The sequence below is a fragment of the Oncorhynchus clarkii genome, chromosome 1 (assembly GCF_045791955.1).
Source record: "Oncorhynchus clarkii lewisi isolate Uvic-CL-2024 chromosome 1, UVic_Ocla_1.0, whole genome shotgun sequence".
In the NCBI taxonomy this organism is placed as follows: Eukaryota; Metazoa; Chordata; class Actinopteri; order Salmoniformes; family Salmonidae; genus Oncorhynchus; species Oncorhynchus clarkii.
The window spans coordinates 23354254-23374803 of record NC_092147.1 but is presented as its reverse complement, the minus strand read 5'-3'; the positions used below and the strand labels follow the sequence as shown (position 1 = coordinate 23374803).

Below are 20550 nucleotides of genomic sequence, written 5' to 3'. Positions count from 1 at the left end.
CTGCTGTTAAAGTTAACTATCTATCCTGTTGCCTAGTCACTTTATTCCTAGTTATATGCACAGTACCAATCAAAAGTTTGGACACACCTGCTCATTCAAGGGTTTTTCTTTATTTTTACTACATTGTAGAATAATAGTGAAGACATCAAAACGATGAAATAACACATATGGAATCATGTTGTAACCAGAAAAAGGATTCAACAAATCCAAATATATTTTATATTTCAGAATCTTCAAAGTAGCCACCCTTTGCACACTCTCAACCAGCTTCATCTGGAATGCTTTTCCAACAATCATGCTTTTCCTTCACTCTGCGGTCCAACTCATCCCAAACCATCTCAATTGGGTTGAGGGCGGGTGATTGTGAAGGCCAGGACATCTGATGCAGCACTCCATCACTCTCTTTCTTGGTCAAATAGCCCTTAAACAGCCTGGAGGTGTGTTGGGTCATTGTCCTGTTGGAAAACAAATGATAGTCTCACGAAGCACAAACCAGATGGGATGGCATATAGCTGCAAAATGCTGTGGTAGCCATGCTGTGCCTTGAATTCTAAATAAATCACTGACCACAGAATCACGTGTCACCAGCAAAACACTTCACGGTGGGAACCACACATGCAGAGATCATCCATTCACCTACTCTGCGTCTCACAAAGACACGACGGTTGGAACAAAAAATCTCACATTTGGACTCATCAGACCAAAGGACAGATTTCCACCGGTCTAATGTCCATTGCTTGTGTTTCTTGGCCCAAGCAAGTCGCTTCCTCTTATTGGTGTCATTTAGTAGTGGTTTCTTTGAAGCAATTCGACCATGAAGGCCTGAATTATGCAGTCTCCTCTGAACAGTTGATGTTGAGAAGTGTCTGTTACTTGAACTCTGTGAAGCATTTATTTGGGCTGCAATTTCTGAGGCTGATAATTCAAAAGGAACTTATCCTCTGCAGCAGAGGTAACTATTGGTCTTGACGTGCCCAAAGTAAACTGCCTGTTGCTCAGGCCCTGAAGCCAGGATAAATATAAAATTGGTACCATTGGAAAGACAACACTTTGACATTTCTAAAAATGTTAAAAATTAAAAATGTTAAAATAATGCAGGAGAATATAACACAATAAATATGGTAGGACTTGGAGTCACACTCAAAATTAAAAGTGAAAAACCACACTACAGGCTGATCCAACTTTGATGTAATGTCCTTTAAACAAGTCAAAATGAGGCTCAGTAGTGTGTGTGGCCTCCACGTGCCTGTATGACTTCCCTACAACGCCTGGGAATGCTCCTGATGAGGTGGCGGATGGTCTCCTGAGGGATCTCCTCCCAGACCTGGACTAAAGCATCCGCCAACTCCTGGACAGTCTGTGGTGCAAAGTGGCGTTGGTGGATGGAGCGAGACATGATGTCCCAGATGTGCTCAATTGGATTCAGGTCTTGGGAACGGACGGGCCAGTCCATAGCATCAATGCCTTCCTCTTGCAGGAACTGCTGACACACTCCAGCCACATGAGGTCTAGCATTGTCTTACATTAGGAGGAACCCAGGGCCAACCGCACCAGCATATGGTCTCACAAGCGGTCTGAGGATCTCATCTCGGTACCTAATGGCAGTCAGGCTACCTCTGGCGAGCACATGGAGGGCTGTGCGGCCCCCCAAAGAAATGCCACCCCACACCATGACTGACCCACCGCCAAACCGGTCATGCTGGAGGATGTTGCAGGCAGCAGAACGTTCTCCACGGCGTCTCCAGACTCTGTCACGTCTGTCACATGTGCTCAGTGTGAACCTGCTTTCATCTGTGAAGAGCACAGGGCGCCAGTGGCGAATTTGCCAATCTTGGTGTTCTCTGGCAAATGCCAAACGTCCTGCACGGTGTTGGGCTGTAAGCACAACCCCCACCTGTGGACGTCGGGCCCTCATACCACCCTCATGGAGTCTGTTTCTGACCGTTTGAGCAGACACATGCACATTTGTGGCCTGCTGGAGGTAATTTTGCAGGGCTCTGGCAGTGCTCCTCCTACTCCTCCTTGCACAAAGGTGGAGGTAGCGGTCCTGCTGCTGGGTTGTTGCCCTCCTATGGCCTCCATGTCTCCTGATGTACTGGCCTGTCTCCTGGTAGCGCCTCCATGCTCTGGACACTACGCTGACAGACACAGCAAACCTTCTTGCCACAGCTCGCATTGATGTGCCATCCTGGATGAGCTGCACTAACTGAGCCACTTGTGTGGGTTGTAGACTCAGTCTCATGCTACCACTAGAGTGAAAGCACCACTCCTTTATTGGGGGTGTCTTGCTAATTGCCTATAATTTCCACCTGTTGTCTATTCCATTTGCACAACAGCATGTGACATTTATTGTCAATCAGTGTTGCTTCCTAAGTGGACCGTTTGATTTCACAGAAGTGTGATTGACTTGGAGTTACATTGTGTTGTTTAAGTGTTCCCTTTATTTTTTTGAGCAGTGTATGTACCTAAATGTTTAAAATCCATAATTTTTATGATTACTTATTTGAATTATGCACCCTCCAGTTTCACCAAAAGTTGTCCCGCTAGCGGGACGCCTAGCCCTATTAACATAGCTAATTGATGAGCTTTGAGGGCACTAAGGACCCTGGGACTAAACACCTCCCTCTGAAACTGGATCCTGGACTTCCTGACGGGCCGCCATAGGGGGTAAGGGTAGGTAACAACACATCCGCCACGCTGATCCTTAACATGGGAGCCCCTCAGGGGTGCGTGCTCAGTCCAAACGCACCAAGATAGTCAGGAAGAGGGCACGATAAAACCTATTCCCCATCAGGAGACTGAAAAGATTTGGCATGGGTTCTCAGATCTTCAAAAGGTTCTACAGGTGCCCCATCGAGATCATCCTGGCTGGTTGCATCACTACCTGGTATGGCAACTGCTTGGCCTCCGACCGCAAGACACTACAGAGAGTAGTGCGTCCTGCCCAGTGCATCACTGGGGCCAAGCTTCCTGCCATCCAGGAACCCTATACCAGGCGGTGTCAGAGGAAGGCCCTAACAATTGTCAAAAAGACTCCAGACTAGAGGTCGACCGATTAATTAGGGCCGATTTGAAGATTTCATAACAATTGGAAATCTGTAATTTTTTTTACACCGTTATTTAATCTTTATTTAACTAGGCAAGTCAGATAAGAACACATTCTTATTTTCAATGACGGCCTAGGAACGGTGGGTTAACTGCCTTGTTCAGGGGCAGAATGACAGATTTTTACCTTGTCAGCTCAGGGATTCAATCTTGCAACCTTACAGTTAACTAGTCCAACGCTCTAACCACCTGATTACATTGCACTCCACGAGGAGCCTGCCTGTTACACGAATGCAGTAAGCCAAGGTAAGTTGCTAGCTAGCATTAAACTTTATCTTATAAAAAACAATCAATCATAATCACTAGTGATATTACTAGTTTATCTAGCGTGTCCTGCGTTGCATATAATTGATGCGGTGCATATTCGTGAAAAAGGACTGTCGTTGCTCCAACGTGTACCTAACCATAAACATCAATGCCTTTCTTAAAATCAATACACAGAAGTATATATTTTTAAACCTGCATATTTAGCTAAAAGAAATCCGGGTTAGCAGGCAATATTAATCAGGTGAAACTGTGTCACTTTTCTTGCGTTCATTGCATGCAGTCAGTGTATATGCAACAGTTTGGGCCGCCTAATTTTCCAGATTTTTACGTAATTATGACATAACATTGAAGGTTGTGCAATGTAACAGGAATATTTAGACTTATGGATGCCACCCGTTAGATGAAATACAGAACGGTTCCGTATTTCACTGAAAGAATAAAAGTCTTGTTTTCGAGATGATAGTTTCCGGATTCTACCATATTAATGACCTAAGGCTCGCATTTCTGTATGTTATTATGTTATAACTAAGTCTAGGATTTGATAGAGCAGTCTGACTGAGAGATGGTAGGCAGCAGCAGGCTCGTAAGCATTCACTCAAACAACACTTTCGTGCATTTTTTTCCAGCAGCTCTTCGCTGTGCTTCAAGCATTGAGCTGTTTATGACTTCACGCCTATCAACTCCCGAGATTAGGCTGGTGTAACCGATGTGAAATTGCCAACTAGTTAGCGGGGTGCGCACTAATTGCGTTTTAAACGTCACTCGCTCTGAGACTTGGAGTAGCCACGGCTTTTGTGGAGCGATGGGTAACGCTGCTTCGAGGGTGGCTGCTGTCGATGTGTTCCTGGTTCGAGTGAGGAGCGGGATGGAAGCTATACTGTTACACTGGCAATAGTAAAGTGCCTATAAGAACATCCAATAGTCAAAGGTTAATGAAATACAAATGGTATAGAGATAAATAGTCTATAATAATAATATAATAATATAATAGTCTATAATTCCTAGAATAACTAAAACTTCTTACCTGGGAATATTGAAGACTCATGTTAAAAGGAACCACCAGCTTTCATATGTTCTCATGTTCTGAGCAAGGAACTTGAACGTTAGCTTTCTTACATGGCACATATTGCACTTTTACTTTCTTCTCCAACACTTTGTTTTTGCATTATTTAAACCAAATTGAACATGTTTCATTATTTATTTGAGGCTAAATTGATTTTATTTATGTATTATATTAAGTTAAAATAAGTGTGCATTCAGTATTGTTGTAATTGTCATAAATGTTTTATTTTTCATTTTTATTAATATATATTTTATAATTGGTATCTGCTTTTTTTTGGTCCTCCAATAAATCGGTATTGGCGTTGAAAAATCATAAATGAGTCGACCTCTACTCCAGACACCCTAGTCATAGACTGTTCTCTCTGCTACCACACAGCAAGCGGTACCGGAGCCCCACGTCTAGGTCTAAGAGGCTTCTAAACAGCTTCTACCCCCAAGCCATTAAGACTCCTGAACATCTAGTCAAATGGCTACCCTGACTATTTGCATTTCCCCCCCCCCCTCCCTGTTGTCATCTATGCATAGTCACTTTAATTCATTATACCTACATGTACATACTACCTCAACTAACCAGTGCCCCCCGCACATTGACTCTGTACCGGCACCCCCCTGTATATATTGCTATTTTACTGCAGCTCTTTAATTACTTGTTACTTTTATCTCGTATTCTTATCCGTATTTTTTGTTAAAACGGCACAGTTGGTTAGGGGCTCGTAAGTAAGCATTTCACTGTAAGGCCTACCTGTTGTATTCGGCGCATGTGACTAATAAAATTAGATTTGATATAACAACGTGATGAGATTTTAGTGCTCCTTGCAAGCAAGGTGATTATTCACTCCAAAGAAAAGTGAAAGAAAAAATGTACAAAATCTGTACGGTTTTATTAAAAAAAAAAAAAAATGGTGTGCAGGTGAGGATGGAAGCCTAAAAGGGCTTACATGAAAACCACACCACAAATAATTTAAAAAATAGGTTGTTGAATCAGTTAAACAGAACATATTAAGTATAGATGTACAGTTAAAGTCGGAAGTTTACATACACCTTAGCCAAATACATTTAAACTCAGTTTCAAAATTCCTGACATTTAATCCTAGTAAAAATTCCCTCTCTTAGGTCAGTTAGGATCACCACTTTATTTTAAGAAAGTGAAATGTCAGAATAATAGTAGAGTGATTTATTTCAGCTTTTATTTTTTCATCACATTCCCAGTGCGTCAGAAGCTTACATACACTCAATTAGTATTTGGTAGCATTGCCTTTAAATTGTTTAACTTGGGTCAAACGTTTCTGGTAGCCTTCCACAAGCTTCCCACACTTAGTTGGGTGAATTTTGGCCCATTCTTCCTGACAGAGTTCATGTAACTGAGTCAGGTTTGTAGGCCTCCTTGCTCGCACACGCTTTTTCAGTTCTGCCCACACATTTTCTATAGGATTGAGGTCAGGGCTTTGTGATGGCCACTCCAATACCTTGACTTTGTTGTCCTTAAGCCATTTTGCCACAACTTTGGAAGTATGCTTGGGGTCATTGTCCATTTGGAAGACCCATTTGCGACCAACTTTAACTGATGTCTTGAGATTAAAGGTACAACTATGGTTTCTTAACAAGACATTTGTGGAAAGGTTGAAAAACAAGTTTTAATGACTCCAACCTAAATGTATGTAAACTTCCGACTTCAACTGTAGCAAACAAGTCTTTGGTTGCCTAGGCAATGCCCCCTTCCCTGCAGTCAGGAGCGGAGTCAGGAGCGGAGAAAATGTGCAGTCAGGAGCGGAGTCAGGAGCGGAGTCAGGAGCGGAGTCAGGAGCGGAGTCAGGAGCGGAGTCAGGAGCGGAGAAAACATGCAGTCAGGAGCAGAGTCAGGAGCGGAGTCAGGAGCGGAGTCAGGAGCGGAGTCAGGAGCGGAGAAAACATGCAGTCAGGAGCAGAGTCAGGAGCGGAGTCAGGAGCGGAGAAAACATGCAGTCAGGAGCGGAGTCAGGAGCGGAGTCAGGAGCGGAGTCAGGAGCGGAGTCAGGAGCGGAGTCAGGAGCGGAGAAAACATGCAGTCAGGAGCAGAGTCAGGAGCGGAGTCAGGAGCGGAGAAAACATGCAGTCAGGAGCAGAGTCAGGAGCGGAGTCAGGAGCGGAGAGAACATGCGGTCAGGAGCAGAGTCAGGAGCGGAGTCAGGAGCAGAGTCAGGAGCAGAGTCAGGAGCGGAGTCAGGAGCGGAGTCAGGAGCGGAGTCAGGAGCGGAGTCAGGAGCGGAGTCAGGAGCGGAGTCAGGAGCGGAGTCAGGAGCGGAGTAAGGAGCGGAGTAAGGAGCGGAGTAAGGAGCGGAGAAAACATGCAGTCAGGAGCAGAGTCAGGAGCGGAGTCAGGAGCGGAGTCAGGAGCGGAGAAAACATGCAGTCAGGAGCAGAGTCAGGAGTGGAGAGAACATGCGGTCAGGAGCAGAGTCAGGAGCGGAGAAAACATGCAGTGAGGAGCAGAGTCAGGAGCGGAGTCAGGAGCGGAGAGAACATGCGGTCAGGAGCAGAGTCAGGAGCGGAGAGAACATGCGGTCAGGAGCGGAGTCAGGAGCGGAGAGAACATGCGGTCAGGAGCAGAGTCAGGAGCGGAGAAAACATGCAGTGAGGAGCAGAGTCAGGAGCGGAGTCAGGAGCGGAGAGAACATGCGGTCAGGAGCAGAGTCAGGAGTGGAGAGAACATGCGGTCAGGAGCAGAGTTAGGAGCGGAGAAAACATGCAGTGAGGAGCAGAGTCAGGAGCGGAGTCAGGAGCGGAGAGAACATGCGGTCAGGAGCGGAGTCAGGAGCGGAGTCAGGAGCGGAGTCAGGAGCGGAGAGAACATGCGGTCAGGAGCGGAGTCAGGAGCGGAGTCAGGAGCGGAGAAAACATGCAGTCAGGAGCAGAGTCAGGAGCGGAGTCAGGAGCGGAGAAAACATGCAGTCAGGAGCAGAGTCAGGAGCGGAGAAAACATGCAGTGAGGAGCAGAGTCAGGAGCGGAGTCAGGAGCGGAGAGAACATGCGGTCAGGAGCAGAGTCAGGAGTGGAGAGAACATGCGGTCAGGAGCAGAGTTAGGAGCGGAGAAAACATGCAGTGAGGAGCAGAGTCAGGAGCGGAGTCAGGAGCGGAGAGAACATGCGGTCAGGAGCGGAGTCAGGAGCGGAGTCAGGAGCGGAGTCAGGAGCGGAGAGAACATGCGGTCAGGAGCGGAGTCAGGAGCGGAGTCAGGAGCGGAGAAAACATGCAGTCAGGAGCAGAGTCAGGAGCGGAGTCAGGAGCGGAGAAAACATGCAGTCAGGAGCGGAGTCAGGAGCGGAGTCAGGAGCGGAGTCAGGAGCGGAGTCAGGAGCGGAGTCAGGAGCGGAGTCAGGAGCGGAGAAAACATGCAGTCAGGAGCAGAGTCAGGAGCGGAGTCAGGAGCGGAGAAAACATGCAGTCAGGAGCAGAGTCAGGAGCGGAGTCAGGAGCGGAGAGAACATGCGGTCAGGAGCAGAGTCAGGAGCGGAGTCAGGAGCAGAGTCAGGAGCAGAGTCAGGAGCGGAGTCAGGAGCGGAGTCAGGAGCGGAGTCAGGAGCGGAGTCAGGAGCGGAGTCAGGAGCGGAGTCAGGAGCGGAGTCAGGAGCGGAGTAAGGAGCGGAGTAAGGAGCGGAGTAAAGCGGAGAAAACATGCAGTCAGGAGCAGAGTCAGGAGCGGAGTCAGGAGCGGAGTCAGGAGCGGAGAAAACATGCAGTCAGGAGCAGAGTCAGGAGTGGAGAGAACATGCGGTCAGGAGCAGAGTCAGGAGCGGAGAAAACATGCAGTGAGGAGCAGAGTCAGGAGCGGAGTCAGGAGCGGAGAGAACATGCGGTCAGGAGCAGAGTCAGGAGCGGAGAGAACATGCGGTCAGGAGCGGAGTCAGGAGCGGAGAGAACATGCGGTCAGGAGCAGAGTCAGGAGCGGAGAAAACATGCAGTGAGGAGCAGAGTCAGGAGCGGAGTCAGGAGCGGAGAGAACATGCGGTCAGGAGCAGAGTCAGGAGTGGAGAGAACATGCGGTCAGGAGCAGAGTTAGGAGCGGAGAAAACATGCAGTGAGGAGCAGAGTCAGGAGCGGAGTCAGGAGCGGAGTCAGGAGCGGAGAGAACATGCGGTCAGGAGCGGAGTCAGGAGCGGAGTCAGGAGCGGAGTCAGGAGCGGAGAGAACATGCGGTCAGGAGCGGAGTCAGGAGCGGAGTCAGGAGCGGAGAGAACATGCGGTCAGGAGCGGAGTCAGGAGCGGAGTCAGGAGCGGAGTCAGGAGCGGAGTCAGGTGCGGAGAGAACATGCAGTCAGGAGCAGAGAAAACATGCAGCCAGGAGCAGAGAAAACATGCAGCCAGGAGCAGAGAAAACATGCAGCCAGGAGCAGAGAAAACATGCAGTCAGGAGCAGAGAAAACAGAGAAAACATGCAGTCAGGAGCAGAGTCAGGAGCAGAGAAAACATGCAGTCAGGAGCAGAGTCAGGAGCGGAGAAAACATGCAGTCAGGAGCAGAGTCAGGAGCGGAGAAAACATGCAGTCAGGAGCAGAGTCAGGAGCGGAGAAAACATGCAGTCAGGAGCAGAGTCAGGAGCGGAGAAAACATGCAGTCAGGAGCAGAGGAGAAAATGTTAGTATTCAAAAATATATATATTTTTTGCTATTTAAATGGTGACTATGATCATTTGGCTGACCAATAACTGTCATCCAAAATTCCATGACTGTCACAGACCTACACGTACCAGATGGGTAGCAGCTAGAATTATTGGTGATTTTTTGAAGAGGGAGAGATAGAGATTTGAGGCCTGTGAATAAAGCTGTGTCTGTGGTTCAGAAGAGGCAGTCCAAGTCCATGTGTTGCTCTTTAACCCCCTCTGGATGACATCTGCATTTGATTCTCTGTTGTTTGCCAATGCAAATTTGTCAAATTCTGTTTTTCTGCATATTGAACTGAACATAGGCCTAGTCAAATTTTGATTGAAAAAGACCCACTTACAGCCTATAGAGGAAATGTAAATGTTGTTGTATATATGCTGAAAATAAGGTTTGTGGTAAACACAGGTGTAGGAGATCTTATGTTTTGTTTAATGAGATAATCTTTATCAGGAAACATCCCTCCCCCCCCCCCCCCCTCCCCACACACACACACACACACTTAATGCACATAAAGGCTTCATATTTCATAAAGGTCATGTTAACTGACTGATATCTCAGAACAAAACATATTTATCCCAAAACCCTATTCTTTCCCTATTAGGAATGGCTAAATGAACCAGAGGTAACTCCTTTTTTTTAGGCCTACAAAGCTGGTGGGCTCTATAGAATGAAATCATCAAAGACTCCACTACATCCAATAGCCTTCATCACGTGCGCAAATACAAAATTGCCATATTCATATAGCCTATGGATGTTTCGGATATCTGCATGGAAGCATAAGCCTTTCCTCAGAAATTCCATAAGCCAGTCGCAATGTTAGGGTGAGTCTCTCCAAAGCGTTATTATGCATGCATGTCCATGCCTTTCCACGACTGGACGTGGGATGTCATTGGCACTATTCAATTTGATCGGTCGGTGCGTGAGCCGATTTTAAAGCGACCGGTGCACTTCGCAAGAGCAGCTTACAATCGTTACCTTTATAATAAAGACAAAATATCTATACAATGTATGCTGCGTAATACAATGATACAACGCGTAATAACACAACGCAAATGGGTACAACAAAGCGGAGTAGCAGTCGAGATGCTCAAACCTAAGGCAAGGCCTATAATAGAACGTTCATGCGTAGTCTTCCGTTGCCAGAGACTGGTTTTCTAGTGAATAAGGGAGAATGGAGTCGAACAAATCTACTCAGGCCAAGAGCTATGAAAGAAATCCCAATTTTCGGCTACATTTCTCTTTCTCCTATTGCCTCGGACGATCATGGGGTTTTAACGTTGGATATGACAACATGGGATGCATTCATAGTATTGGTTTCAATTAATTTATGAAAATATGTGTCCAGTTCACACGAGAGAAAATATCATTGATTTGATGTGATAAGAATAACACTTACTGCAATGCTGGCAACTGCAGATTCTGGTCGTTCGATCATTGTAGTACTACTGTGACACCACCCACCCTAGAGACGAATAGATCATTTTTTTTTTAACACGGAACAAAAGCGTCAAGAGACTGCTTTAAAAAAAGAGCCGTCCTCTTCCTGCAACGCAACGTTTGTATGTAGCCTACTAGTAGCAACAGAACCCTTGTGCCTCTCAACGGACCCAAATGAATGAAATTGAGTTGGTGGTAGACGATCAACATAGGTTACGACGACTAGTAGAATATACCGTTGACAAACCGCACAAGTGGGGAAATGTTCGTGTTGCAATCTCGAAAGGCGATTGTCTCCTCCTTTGGAACTACTGTATATGCCTATTGGCTAGAGACAGCTGAAATTGTGATGTCACATCAGATTCGACGGACTACCGAATTCTATTGGTTCTTAATACGAACTGCATTCTTATTCGATGCGGTTGGCATCCAATGTATGTTACGTTACTGCCACCTACTATACTGGAGTACAACTCCCTTATACTTCGCTTGAAAAAATAAAAATAAAAATACCCTACCATCTAACACTACACTCACAATATTCTTTTTTTATAATAAAAAAGAACACCACCCTACTCCACTATTTAAATATATTTAGTCCTATCTCATTCCAACAACCTGAAAGGATGGGACACCACCATTTAATACACCCTGTACCTATTCTGATGTCATGTCTCACACCCAAATACTTCTCTGCAGCTGCCACCACAACCTCAAGTTTTGGAGACTACGTTCCATCCCTGCAGTACAGTGGATAACCATTGCTATAAATGCTAAAAACCCAATCTTACTGAAACACATAACACTTGTTAGTCTATCCCTCTGTACTGATACAGATGTACTACTCACACCACTCCTCTCAGGATCCCTCCCCCTTGACCCATCTTCCTCTACTTTCTTCACTGCCTCAGCATATGACAACTTCTGCACTACTCTAACCCTGGAAACCTCAACCTGCCTCTCTAAACATGGGACATTTCTGATCCCCAGCCCCATGGGCACCCCTACAATTAACACATACCACATACCACTAGTGCCAAGTCTAGGACAACAAGGCTTCTCATCAATTTTTACCCCTAAGACATAAGACTCCTGAACAGGTAATCAAATGGCTACCCAGACTATTTGCACTATTGGTTAGAGCCTGTAAGTAAGCATTTCACTGTAAGGTGTATTCGGAGCACGTGACAAATAAACTTTGATTTGATTTCCCCAATGCTACACATTCCTTTGTCTCATGCCCTTCTGCACACATCTCACTGTAACAATGTAATGTCTTCGGCACAAAAGCTCATACAGGATAACTTATATATACCAACATCATTTTGTCGGGCAAAGACTAAACATCAATATTATTGCATTTCCCTACACCCACAAAACATCTGCTAAACATGTGTATGTGACCAATACAATTGGATTTGATTTGATCAAAACTCAAAAGAACAGACAATGACTCTTCTTTTTCACCACTCACCCTGTCTGTGTCGCACCAAACAACTAGCATCACAAACACTGGGAATCTTCTTTTTCAGTTGGTCTACGAATTGCATTGTGGTAAGCCAAGCCTTTTATCTTGAATCTGTTACAAATCTTTCATGAAGGTCTTGGACAGACCATCATCTCATAAGCGTGCCATTGGATTTGCATTGATCACAGGTCCAATATCGCATACATGTGGTCTCCTGGCCTCCTGCATTCATATTGTCAACAGGATAATCCAGAAACAACCATGAGTTCATTCCACACGGTCATTCGAGAACACCAGCATGTCTAGTTGTGCTCTTTTGTGGCTGTGCATTAGAGCATTAGGATCCAATCAAAATGTATTTGTCACATACGCCGAATACAACAGGTGTCGACCTTACCGTGAAATGCTTACTTACAAGTCCTCAACCAACAATAAGAGTTAAGAAAAATAAGAGTTAAGAAAATGTTTACTAAATAAACTTATGTAAAATAACATAAACATAATAACATAAATTAGCAACAATAAAATAAGAGTAATGAGGCTATATACCTATATACAGGGGGTACCAGTACCAGGTCAATGTGCGGAGGTACAGGTTAGTCGAGGTAATTTATGTAATATGTACATGTAGGTGGGGGGGGTCAATGCAAATAGTCCGGGTAGCCATTTGATTAGCTGTTCTACAGTCTTATGGCTTGGGGGTAGAAGCTGTTAAGAAGCTTCTTGGACCTAGACTTGGTGCTCCAGTACCGCTTGCCATGCGGATGAGGCAATGACACACACACACACACACACACACACACACACACACACACACACACACACACACACACACACACACAATGAGCCTATGACTGATACAATAGTTAGGAATCCACCACTACAGTTCATTTACAGGTAATATATCAGCTTACGATTGAGCTGGCCAGTGAAACTGTCATGTTCTTCACGCTGAGACAGTTTGACACACTTACACAATTGAGTGCATCTGAATATTCAGTGTGGTTTAGAGATGTTTTACAGTCCTGTTTAATTAGGTAAGCATTAAAACAGAGAGCGAGGCATTGAAACCAACAAATTATTTGTCGACATGCATTTTAATGAATTGAAGGCAGTAAAACAGAATATAGGCCTATATCCTACAATTCAGTAATCAAGAATACTTAAATGTAACATAACCTGGAACTACACTAAAATTTAATCTAATCATCACAATGCACAACACATTCTACACAATTATGTGTTTTACGGATGTGTGTATCGAATTTAATTTAAAAAATAAATATTGACAATCGTTCTGTCAAATCAATCTCTGTTATTTGATCACAGGCATCAAATGCTAAAGAGAAAGGTATACAAGCTGCTCACAGTGTTACAGTTATATAGAGATCATCTAGCTTATCTATTTCCCCAGACCCAGGTGGTGTTTTGGCTCAGGACCATGACTGCTCTCTCTGAGGCAGATCACTGGCCATGTCCTTGTGAAATAGAGGTACAAAAGAGGTTCTGAAGGATTTGCTTTGATGTTGATGCAGCTGACGGTCCGATCACCATGGTTACAGGAGTGGTGTCTGCTCCCCAGACTTCTTGCTGTCCAGGAAGTTGATGTAGTCCTTCACCCATCTGTCTGAGGACCTGGCACACACCTGTCGCCCCGCCTGAGTCTTAAACCTGGACATAGAAAAACAGGGTTATTAGCACAGCATAACAGCAACAACACCGTATAGGGACAATCACATGCAAGACATCCTAGGCTCACTCATGACTTATGACATCCTGTTTTAGATCTATGTTAGATTTTTAACCTAGTTTTAGATGATGATGTCAGAGGACTTTTGTTCTTATTTTTAAAGGAAACTGCATGACGACGTGAAAGTGAGGTAGTGAAAGTTGATCACAGGAAAGAGGAACACATTCTGAGTTTTTACAACAGAGGGATAGTCACCAAAAAGAAGAAGCTCGCTCTCTCTCTTTGTGGACCGGTCTCTTACACTGATTTCTTTGAGGATTTGGACCACGAATGCCAATCATTCCCTGTCAGTCCTATAACTATCCCAGTCGCAGTATGATTGAATCAATGGCTCTCTGTCTGTCTCACACCTGTAATATTACAACATAACACTTTTCTTTGATTCTTTCAGTACCTTGAGTGTTCGGTTCACACTAACTTAGAAATCACCCTCAAGCACTAATCGCCACATGTCCACTCTCAGACAGTAACAGCTAAATAACAGTAAGGTTACTCACAGAATGGCTGGGTTGGAGCACTGCTGGCTGGTCTTGGTGTAACCCACCACTCTACCTCTGGGTATCTGACGATCAGCAAAGGTAAAACAACATTTCTTCGGTCCGCTTGCCATACGCAGGCCTAGACAACACACAGAACACACACTTATAGGTCAGATTGGGACACACACACACACACACACACACACACTCAAAAATACAAGCAAAAATACAAACATTACAGTTACAGTCGCTTACCTTCGGTAAAAGTGATGGCACTGAGTACCAGAACAAGCGCAGACAGCATAGCAAGACGAGGGGTGAACATGCTGGCTTAGAGTTGGTCCAGGTAGGGTGGAGAGTGAATGAGGAGTAAAGTGTTGTGACTTCAGGTGTCAAGCTTTATTCTCTGCGTTGTTGTGGTGTACAGAGGACCAGTCTTTATACTATAAAGGTGGAGTTAGGGGGAGACCCAGACAAGGGTCTCCCCCTAACGATTGTCTCGGTCAGGTTTTTCCCATCTAATTGTTAAACATTTAAGTCGTGTGCTTTTGAGTGTGTGTCATCCCATACATCAGTGTCATGATTCTTCTATGACGTGACTGTATTTCACTTCTCTTTTTCAGCATTGGGTTTTACATCAGAAGTATACATATGATTGTGAATTCACTATGAAGAAAAGCCCATGTGGGATTTTTAGATTCTATTCATCAACAAAAATATTCTTGGAGTTATTGAAACTTAGAGAAGGAGAGTTTGTACTTAGTGACTTAGTACATGAGATTTATATACTGGACGTAGTCTATAATATACTGTACATATGTGTGACGTACAATAGCTCAGTATCTTGTTATTTATTTTATACAGTAATTTTTGTTCATCTTTATCAAGGATGTCAATAATTGTGGGCGCAACTGTACATACAGAGCATTAAGGAAGTATTCACACCCTTTGACTTATTCCACATTATGTTACGTTACAGCCTTATTCTAAAATTGATTTAATTGTTTTTTTCCCTTCAATCTAAACACAACATCCCATGACAAAGAAAAAACAGGTTTTTAGAATTTTTTGCAAATTAATAAAAATAAATACATGTAAATATCACATTTACGTAAGTATTCAGACCCTTTACTCAGTACTTTGTTGAAGCACATTTGGGAGCGATTACAGCCTCGAGATTTCTTGGGTATGACGCTACAAGCTTGGCACACCTGTATTTGGGGAGTTTCTCCCATTGTTCTCTGCAGATCCTCTCAATCTCTGTTAGGTTGGATGGGGAGCGTCCCTGCACAGCAATTTTCAGGTCTTTCCAGAGATGCTCGATCGGGTTCATGTCCGAGCTCTGGTTGGGTCACTCAAGGACATTCAGAGACTTGTCCCAAAGCCACTCTTGCGTTGTCTTCGCTGTGTGCTTAGGGTCGTTGTCCTGTTGGAAGGTGAACCTTCTTCCCAGTCTGAGGTAGGAGTGCTCTGGAGCAGGTTTTCATCAAGGACCTCTCTGTAATTTGAGAATCCTTTAGGTGCCTTTTGGCAAACTCGAAGCGGGCTATCATGTGCCTTTTACTGAGCTCTGTCAGAGTGACCATCGGTTTCCTGGTTACCTCTCTTCTCCACCGACTGCTCAGTTTGGCCTGGTGGACAGCTCTAGGAAGAGTCTTTGGTGGTTCCAAACTCCTTCCATTGAAGAATGATGGAGGCCACGGTGTTGTTGGGGACCTTCAATGATGCAGAATGTATTGGGTACCCTTCCCCAGATCTGTGCCTCAACACAATCCTGTCTCGGGGCTCTATGGACAATTCTTTCGACCTCGTGGCTTGGTTTTTGCTCTGGCATGCACTGTCAACTGTTGGACCTTATATAGACATGTGTGTGTCTTTCCAAATCATGTCCAATCAATTGAATTTACCACAGGTGGACCAATCAAGTTGTAGAAACATCTCAAGGATGATCAATGGAAACAGGATGCACCTGAGCATCATTTCGAGTCTCATAGCAAAGGGTTTGAATACTTATGTAAATAAGGTATTACTACTTTTTGTTCTTAATATATTTGCAAAAATGTCTAAAAAAACAGTTTTTGCTTCGTCATAATGGGGTATTGTGTGTGTATATGGATCAATTTTAGTATAAGGCTGTAACGTCAAAAAATGTGGAAAAAGTCAAGGGGCCTGAATACTTTGCAAATGCACTGTATACATGTGACATACAGTATATTCTGGTATGTACATTTTTACCCAAGCAGGTGATTTCCCCTCTTTATTAAAAGTCATACTATTACTGTTTTTTTAAACTGTGGTTCTAGTCATGCATGTCAACGTCTTTAGTATAGAATGCATCATGGCCGTTGGCACAAATTCACTGTATTCATGATTGAATATTGCCATTATAAATGAGAGTTGCTGTTTATGGTTGACTGGACAAGCAATTTGCTTAACTCATCGGCATATCAAGCATATCATCAAGCTCAAATGAACAATCTAGACCTCGAAATTAGATACAAATTACAAGGCATGTGTAATTGACTAGTTTGGAGGAATGTTATTTGGGGATATTGACCCTTGATTGGTAAAAGATGCCAAAATGAAAAGGTGTGTCTTTATGTTTATATTCTTTTGCTTTATGTTTATAGGGAGTCCCCTCGTTGGAGTTTTCAAAAAAGCTCATACAGTGGAGTGTTCTACCACTGAAGAGTTATTTGTGGTTCTTCACAAAGTATTCAAGTGTAACATTGAACTCTCCTCTCCCCTGATATTAAAAAGAAGAAGTATATGTCATACGAGGAAAATACCCACAAGGTTTAACTTCCTTGTCACTTTTCTTTCTTTGGTACACAAGTGGTTTCGTTCCTTTCTAAGTCCTATATGCTGTGTAACTAACCACGATTACCTTATGTAACACCAAGCTTTCATAGAAAGTGAAGCTAATTAAATATCATCAAATATACAGTAACAGTCAAAAGTTTGGACACACCTACTCATTCAAGGGTTTTTCTTTAATTTGACTATTTTATACATTGTAGAATATTAGTGAAGACATCAAAACTATAAAATAACACAAATGGAATCATGTAGTAATAAAAAATATATAATATATTTGAGATTTGAGATTTTTCAAAGTAGCCACCATTTGCCTTGATGACAGCTTTGCACACTCTTGGCATTCTCTCAACTGGCTTCATGAGGTAGTCACCTGGAATCCATTTCAGTTAACAGGTGTGCCTTGTAAAAGTTAATTTGTGGAATTCCTTTCCTTCTTAGTGCATTTGAGCCAATCAGTTGTGTTGTGACAAGGTAGGGGTGGTATACAGAAGACAGTCCTGTTTGGTAAAAGACCAAGCCCATATTATGGCAAGAACAGCTCAAACAAGAAAAGATAAATAACAGTCCATCCTTACTTTAAGACATGAAGGTCAGTCAATGTGGTCATTTCTTCAAGTGCAGTCACAAAAACCATCAAGCACTTTGATGAAAATATCTCTCATGAGGACCTCCACAGGAAATAAAGACCAAGAGTTACCTCTGATGCAGAGGATAAGTTCATTAGAGTTACCAGCCTTAGAAATGGCTGCCCAAATAACTGCTTCACATAGTTCAAGTAACAGACACATCTCAACATCAACTGTTCAGAGGAGACTGAGGGCTTCATGGTCAAATTGCTTCAAAGAAACAACTTCTAAGGACACCAATAAAAATAAGAGACTTGCTTGGGCCAAGAAACACGAGCAATGAACATTAGACCGGTGGAAATCTGTCCTTTGGTCTGATGAGTCCAAATTTGACACGTTTGGATCCAACCACTGTATCTTTGTGAGAAGCAGAGTAGGTGAATGGACGATCTCCATCTGTGTGGTTCCCAACATGAAGCACGGAGAAGGAGGTGTGATGGCGTGGGGGTGCTTTGCTGGTGACACTGTACAGTATGTTATTTATTTAGAAAACAAGGCACACTTAACCAGCATGGCTACTACCGCATTCTGCAGCGATACGCCATCCCATCTGGTTTGCGCTTTGTGGGACGTTCATTTGTTTTTCAACAGGACAATGACCCAACACACCTACAGGCTGTATAAGAGCTATTTGACCAAGAAGGAGAGTGATGGAGTGCTGCATCAGATGACCGGGCCTCCACAATCACCCGACCTCAACCCAATTGAGATGGTTTGGGATGAGCTGGACCGGAGAGTGAAGGAAAACCAGCCAACAAGTGCTCAAAGTATGTGGAAACTCCTTCAAGACTCTCGGAAAAGCATTCCAGGTGAAGCTGGTTGAGAGAATGCCAAGAGTGTGCAAAGCTGTCATCAAGGCAAAGGGTGGCTACTTTGAAGAAACTGAAATGTAAAATATATTTTTATTTGTTTAACACTTTTTTGGTTACTACATGATTCCATATGTGTTATTTCATAGTGTTAATGTCTTTACTATTATTCTACATTGTAGAAAACAATAAAAACAAAGAACAACCCTTGAATGAATAGGTTTGTCCAAACTTTTGACTGGTACTCTATACCTGCATATCCCAACTCCCTCCTGAGACACCCTCGGAGAGTGGGTCACTGCCAGGGTCAGCCATTATCAACGGTGACCCTGGCGCAATTAGGGTTAACTGCCTTGCTGAAGGACACATCGACAGATTCTTCACCTTGTCAGCTTGGGGATTTGAACTAGCAACCTTTCCGTTACTAACCGCTAGGCTACCTGCTGCCCAGGTGAATATCCTGGTACTGAGTAAAGTTCATGATAGTCCTACATAGTCCTATATACTGTAGAGCTAACCACAATTACCCTTTGTAACGCCAAGCTTTCAAAGACAGTGAAGCTCATTAAATATCATTGAATATACTCTTGAGTGTAAGAAACAATAGGAACATCTTCCTAATATTGAGTGCACCCATTTTCCCCTCAGAACAGCCTCAATTTGTCAGGGCATGGTCTTCACAAGGAGTCAAAAGCCTTCCACAGGGATGCTGGCCCATGTCGACTCCAATGCTTCCCACAGTTGTGTCAAGTTGGCTGGATGTCCTTTGGGTAATGGACCATTCTTGATACACACGGGAAACTGTTGAGCATGAAAAACCCAGCAGTGGTGCAGTTCTCAAACTGGTGTGCCTGGCACCTATTGCCATACCCCATTCAAAGGCACTTAAATATTTTGTCTTTCCCATTCACCCTCTGAATGGTACACATACACAACCCATGTCTCAATGTCTCAAGGCTAAAAAAATCCTTATTTAACCTGTCTCCTCCCCTTCATCTACACTGATTTAAGTGGATTTAACAAGTGACATCAATAAGGAATCATAGCTTTCACCTGGATTCACCTGGTCAGTCGATGTTAAGGAAAGAGCAGGTGGTCCTAATATTTTATACACTCAGTGCATACCCACACAGTCATAGAAATGACTTGAATCTGCAGACAGCCATTTTGTTTCCATCCTGGCTCTGGGAGAAAGATTGATTGGCGGAAGTTCCATGTAATGTCTAGGTCGATGTGAGCTGTGGTACGCTGTAGTATGCTGGATTACCCAATGTGATACTGCCATGAATGTTCTATAAAAGTGTATTGTTGTTATTCAGAGATAATTACACAACTTGGGGTTGTGAAAATACACACACACACACACACACACACACACACACACACACACACACACACACACACACACACACACACACACACACACACACACACACACACACACACACACACACACACACACACACACACACACACACACACACACACACACACACACACACACACACACACACACACACACACACACACAGTCCCTAAGTCCCAGAGGACGCAGAGCGAGACAAGCAGTTTCTCTGGTGTTTTCCACTGGAGGTTTGGCAGAGAATGACCGTTGGTGAATGAGACTACTTTAGACATACACTCCACACTCAAATTAACACACAAAGAGCCAGCGATTCAAAGGGGGGAAATATTTTTTTCAAAGCAGAAGAAAATAAGCTGTTTGTCGAAGAAGCTTAAAAAGAGGAAGACAATTCCCCGCCACATCACTCAGAAAACAAGGCTACATCAAAGCAGAATTCCCAGTAAAATGAAATAAAACCCATCTGTAACAGTTATTATAGAAAACAAAATCAAAACATTAGTAAGGTGATGCATTTTCTGTGGAGAGACTAGAAGCCATTACACACTGCATGCAGCTACAGCAGTTCTGCCTGCCCTTTGACCCCCAATCCCTGACTCACACAGGCCCAACCCCAGAGAGGCTGAGGCACTGGAGAGTCAGACAAGCACAACAGGGATTTTATCTCTGTGAGTTTGTGTACTAAACCAGGGAACTGCAGTATTCTAAATAAGAAACAAGCAGATCG

The 20550-nt window shown here is 44.0% G+C and overlaps 2 protein-coding genes across 3 annotated transcripts in view; both read right to left on the bottom strand.

Annotated features, from left to right (window-relative positions):
• LOC139388810 (septin-7-like) overlaps positions 1-10827 on the bottom strand; it is a 42694-nt gene extending 31867 nt beyond the window's left edge. Inside the window, exon 1 of one of the 2 annotated variants that reach the window (XM_071135753.1) lies at positions 10468-10827. In XM_071135753.1, the coding sequence (XP_070991854.1) occupies positions 10468-10506 (39 nt within the window). In that variant the 5' untranslated portion in view covers positions 10507-10827. The remainder of the gene's footprint in view (positions 1-10467) is intronic. The other variant, XM_071135744.1, reaches the window with a different exon arrangement.
• A 2230-nt stretch (positions 10828-13057) lies between these two features.
• LOC139415761 (C-C motif chemokine 4-like) lies at positions 13058-14618 on the bottom strand. The gene is made up of 3 exons (XM_071163847.1): positions 14461-14618; positions 14224-14344; positions 13058-13647 (listed from the first exon to the last, which is right to left on the bottom strand). Exons 1-3 carry the CDS (start codon positions 14528-14530, stop codon positions 13533-13535), a joined length of 306 nt encoding a protein of 101 aa, XP_071019948.1. The 5' UTR covers positions 14531-14618; the 3' UTR covers positions 13058-13532.
• Between the last annotated feature and the right edge of the window lie 5932 nt (positions 14619-20550).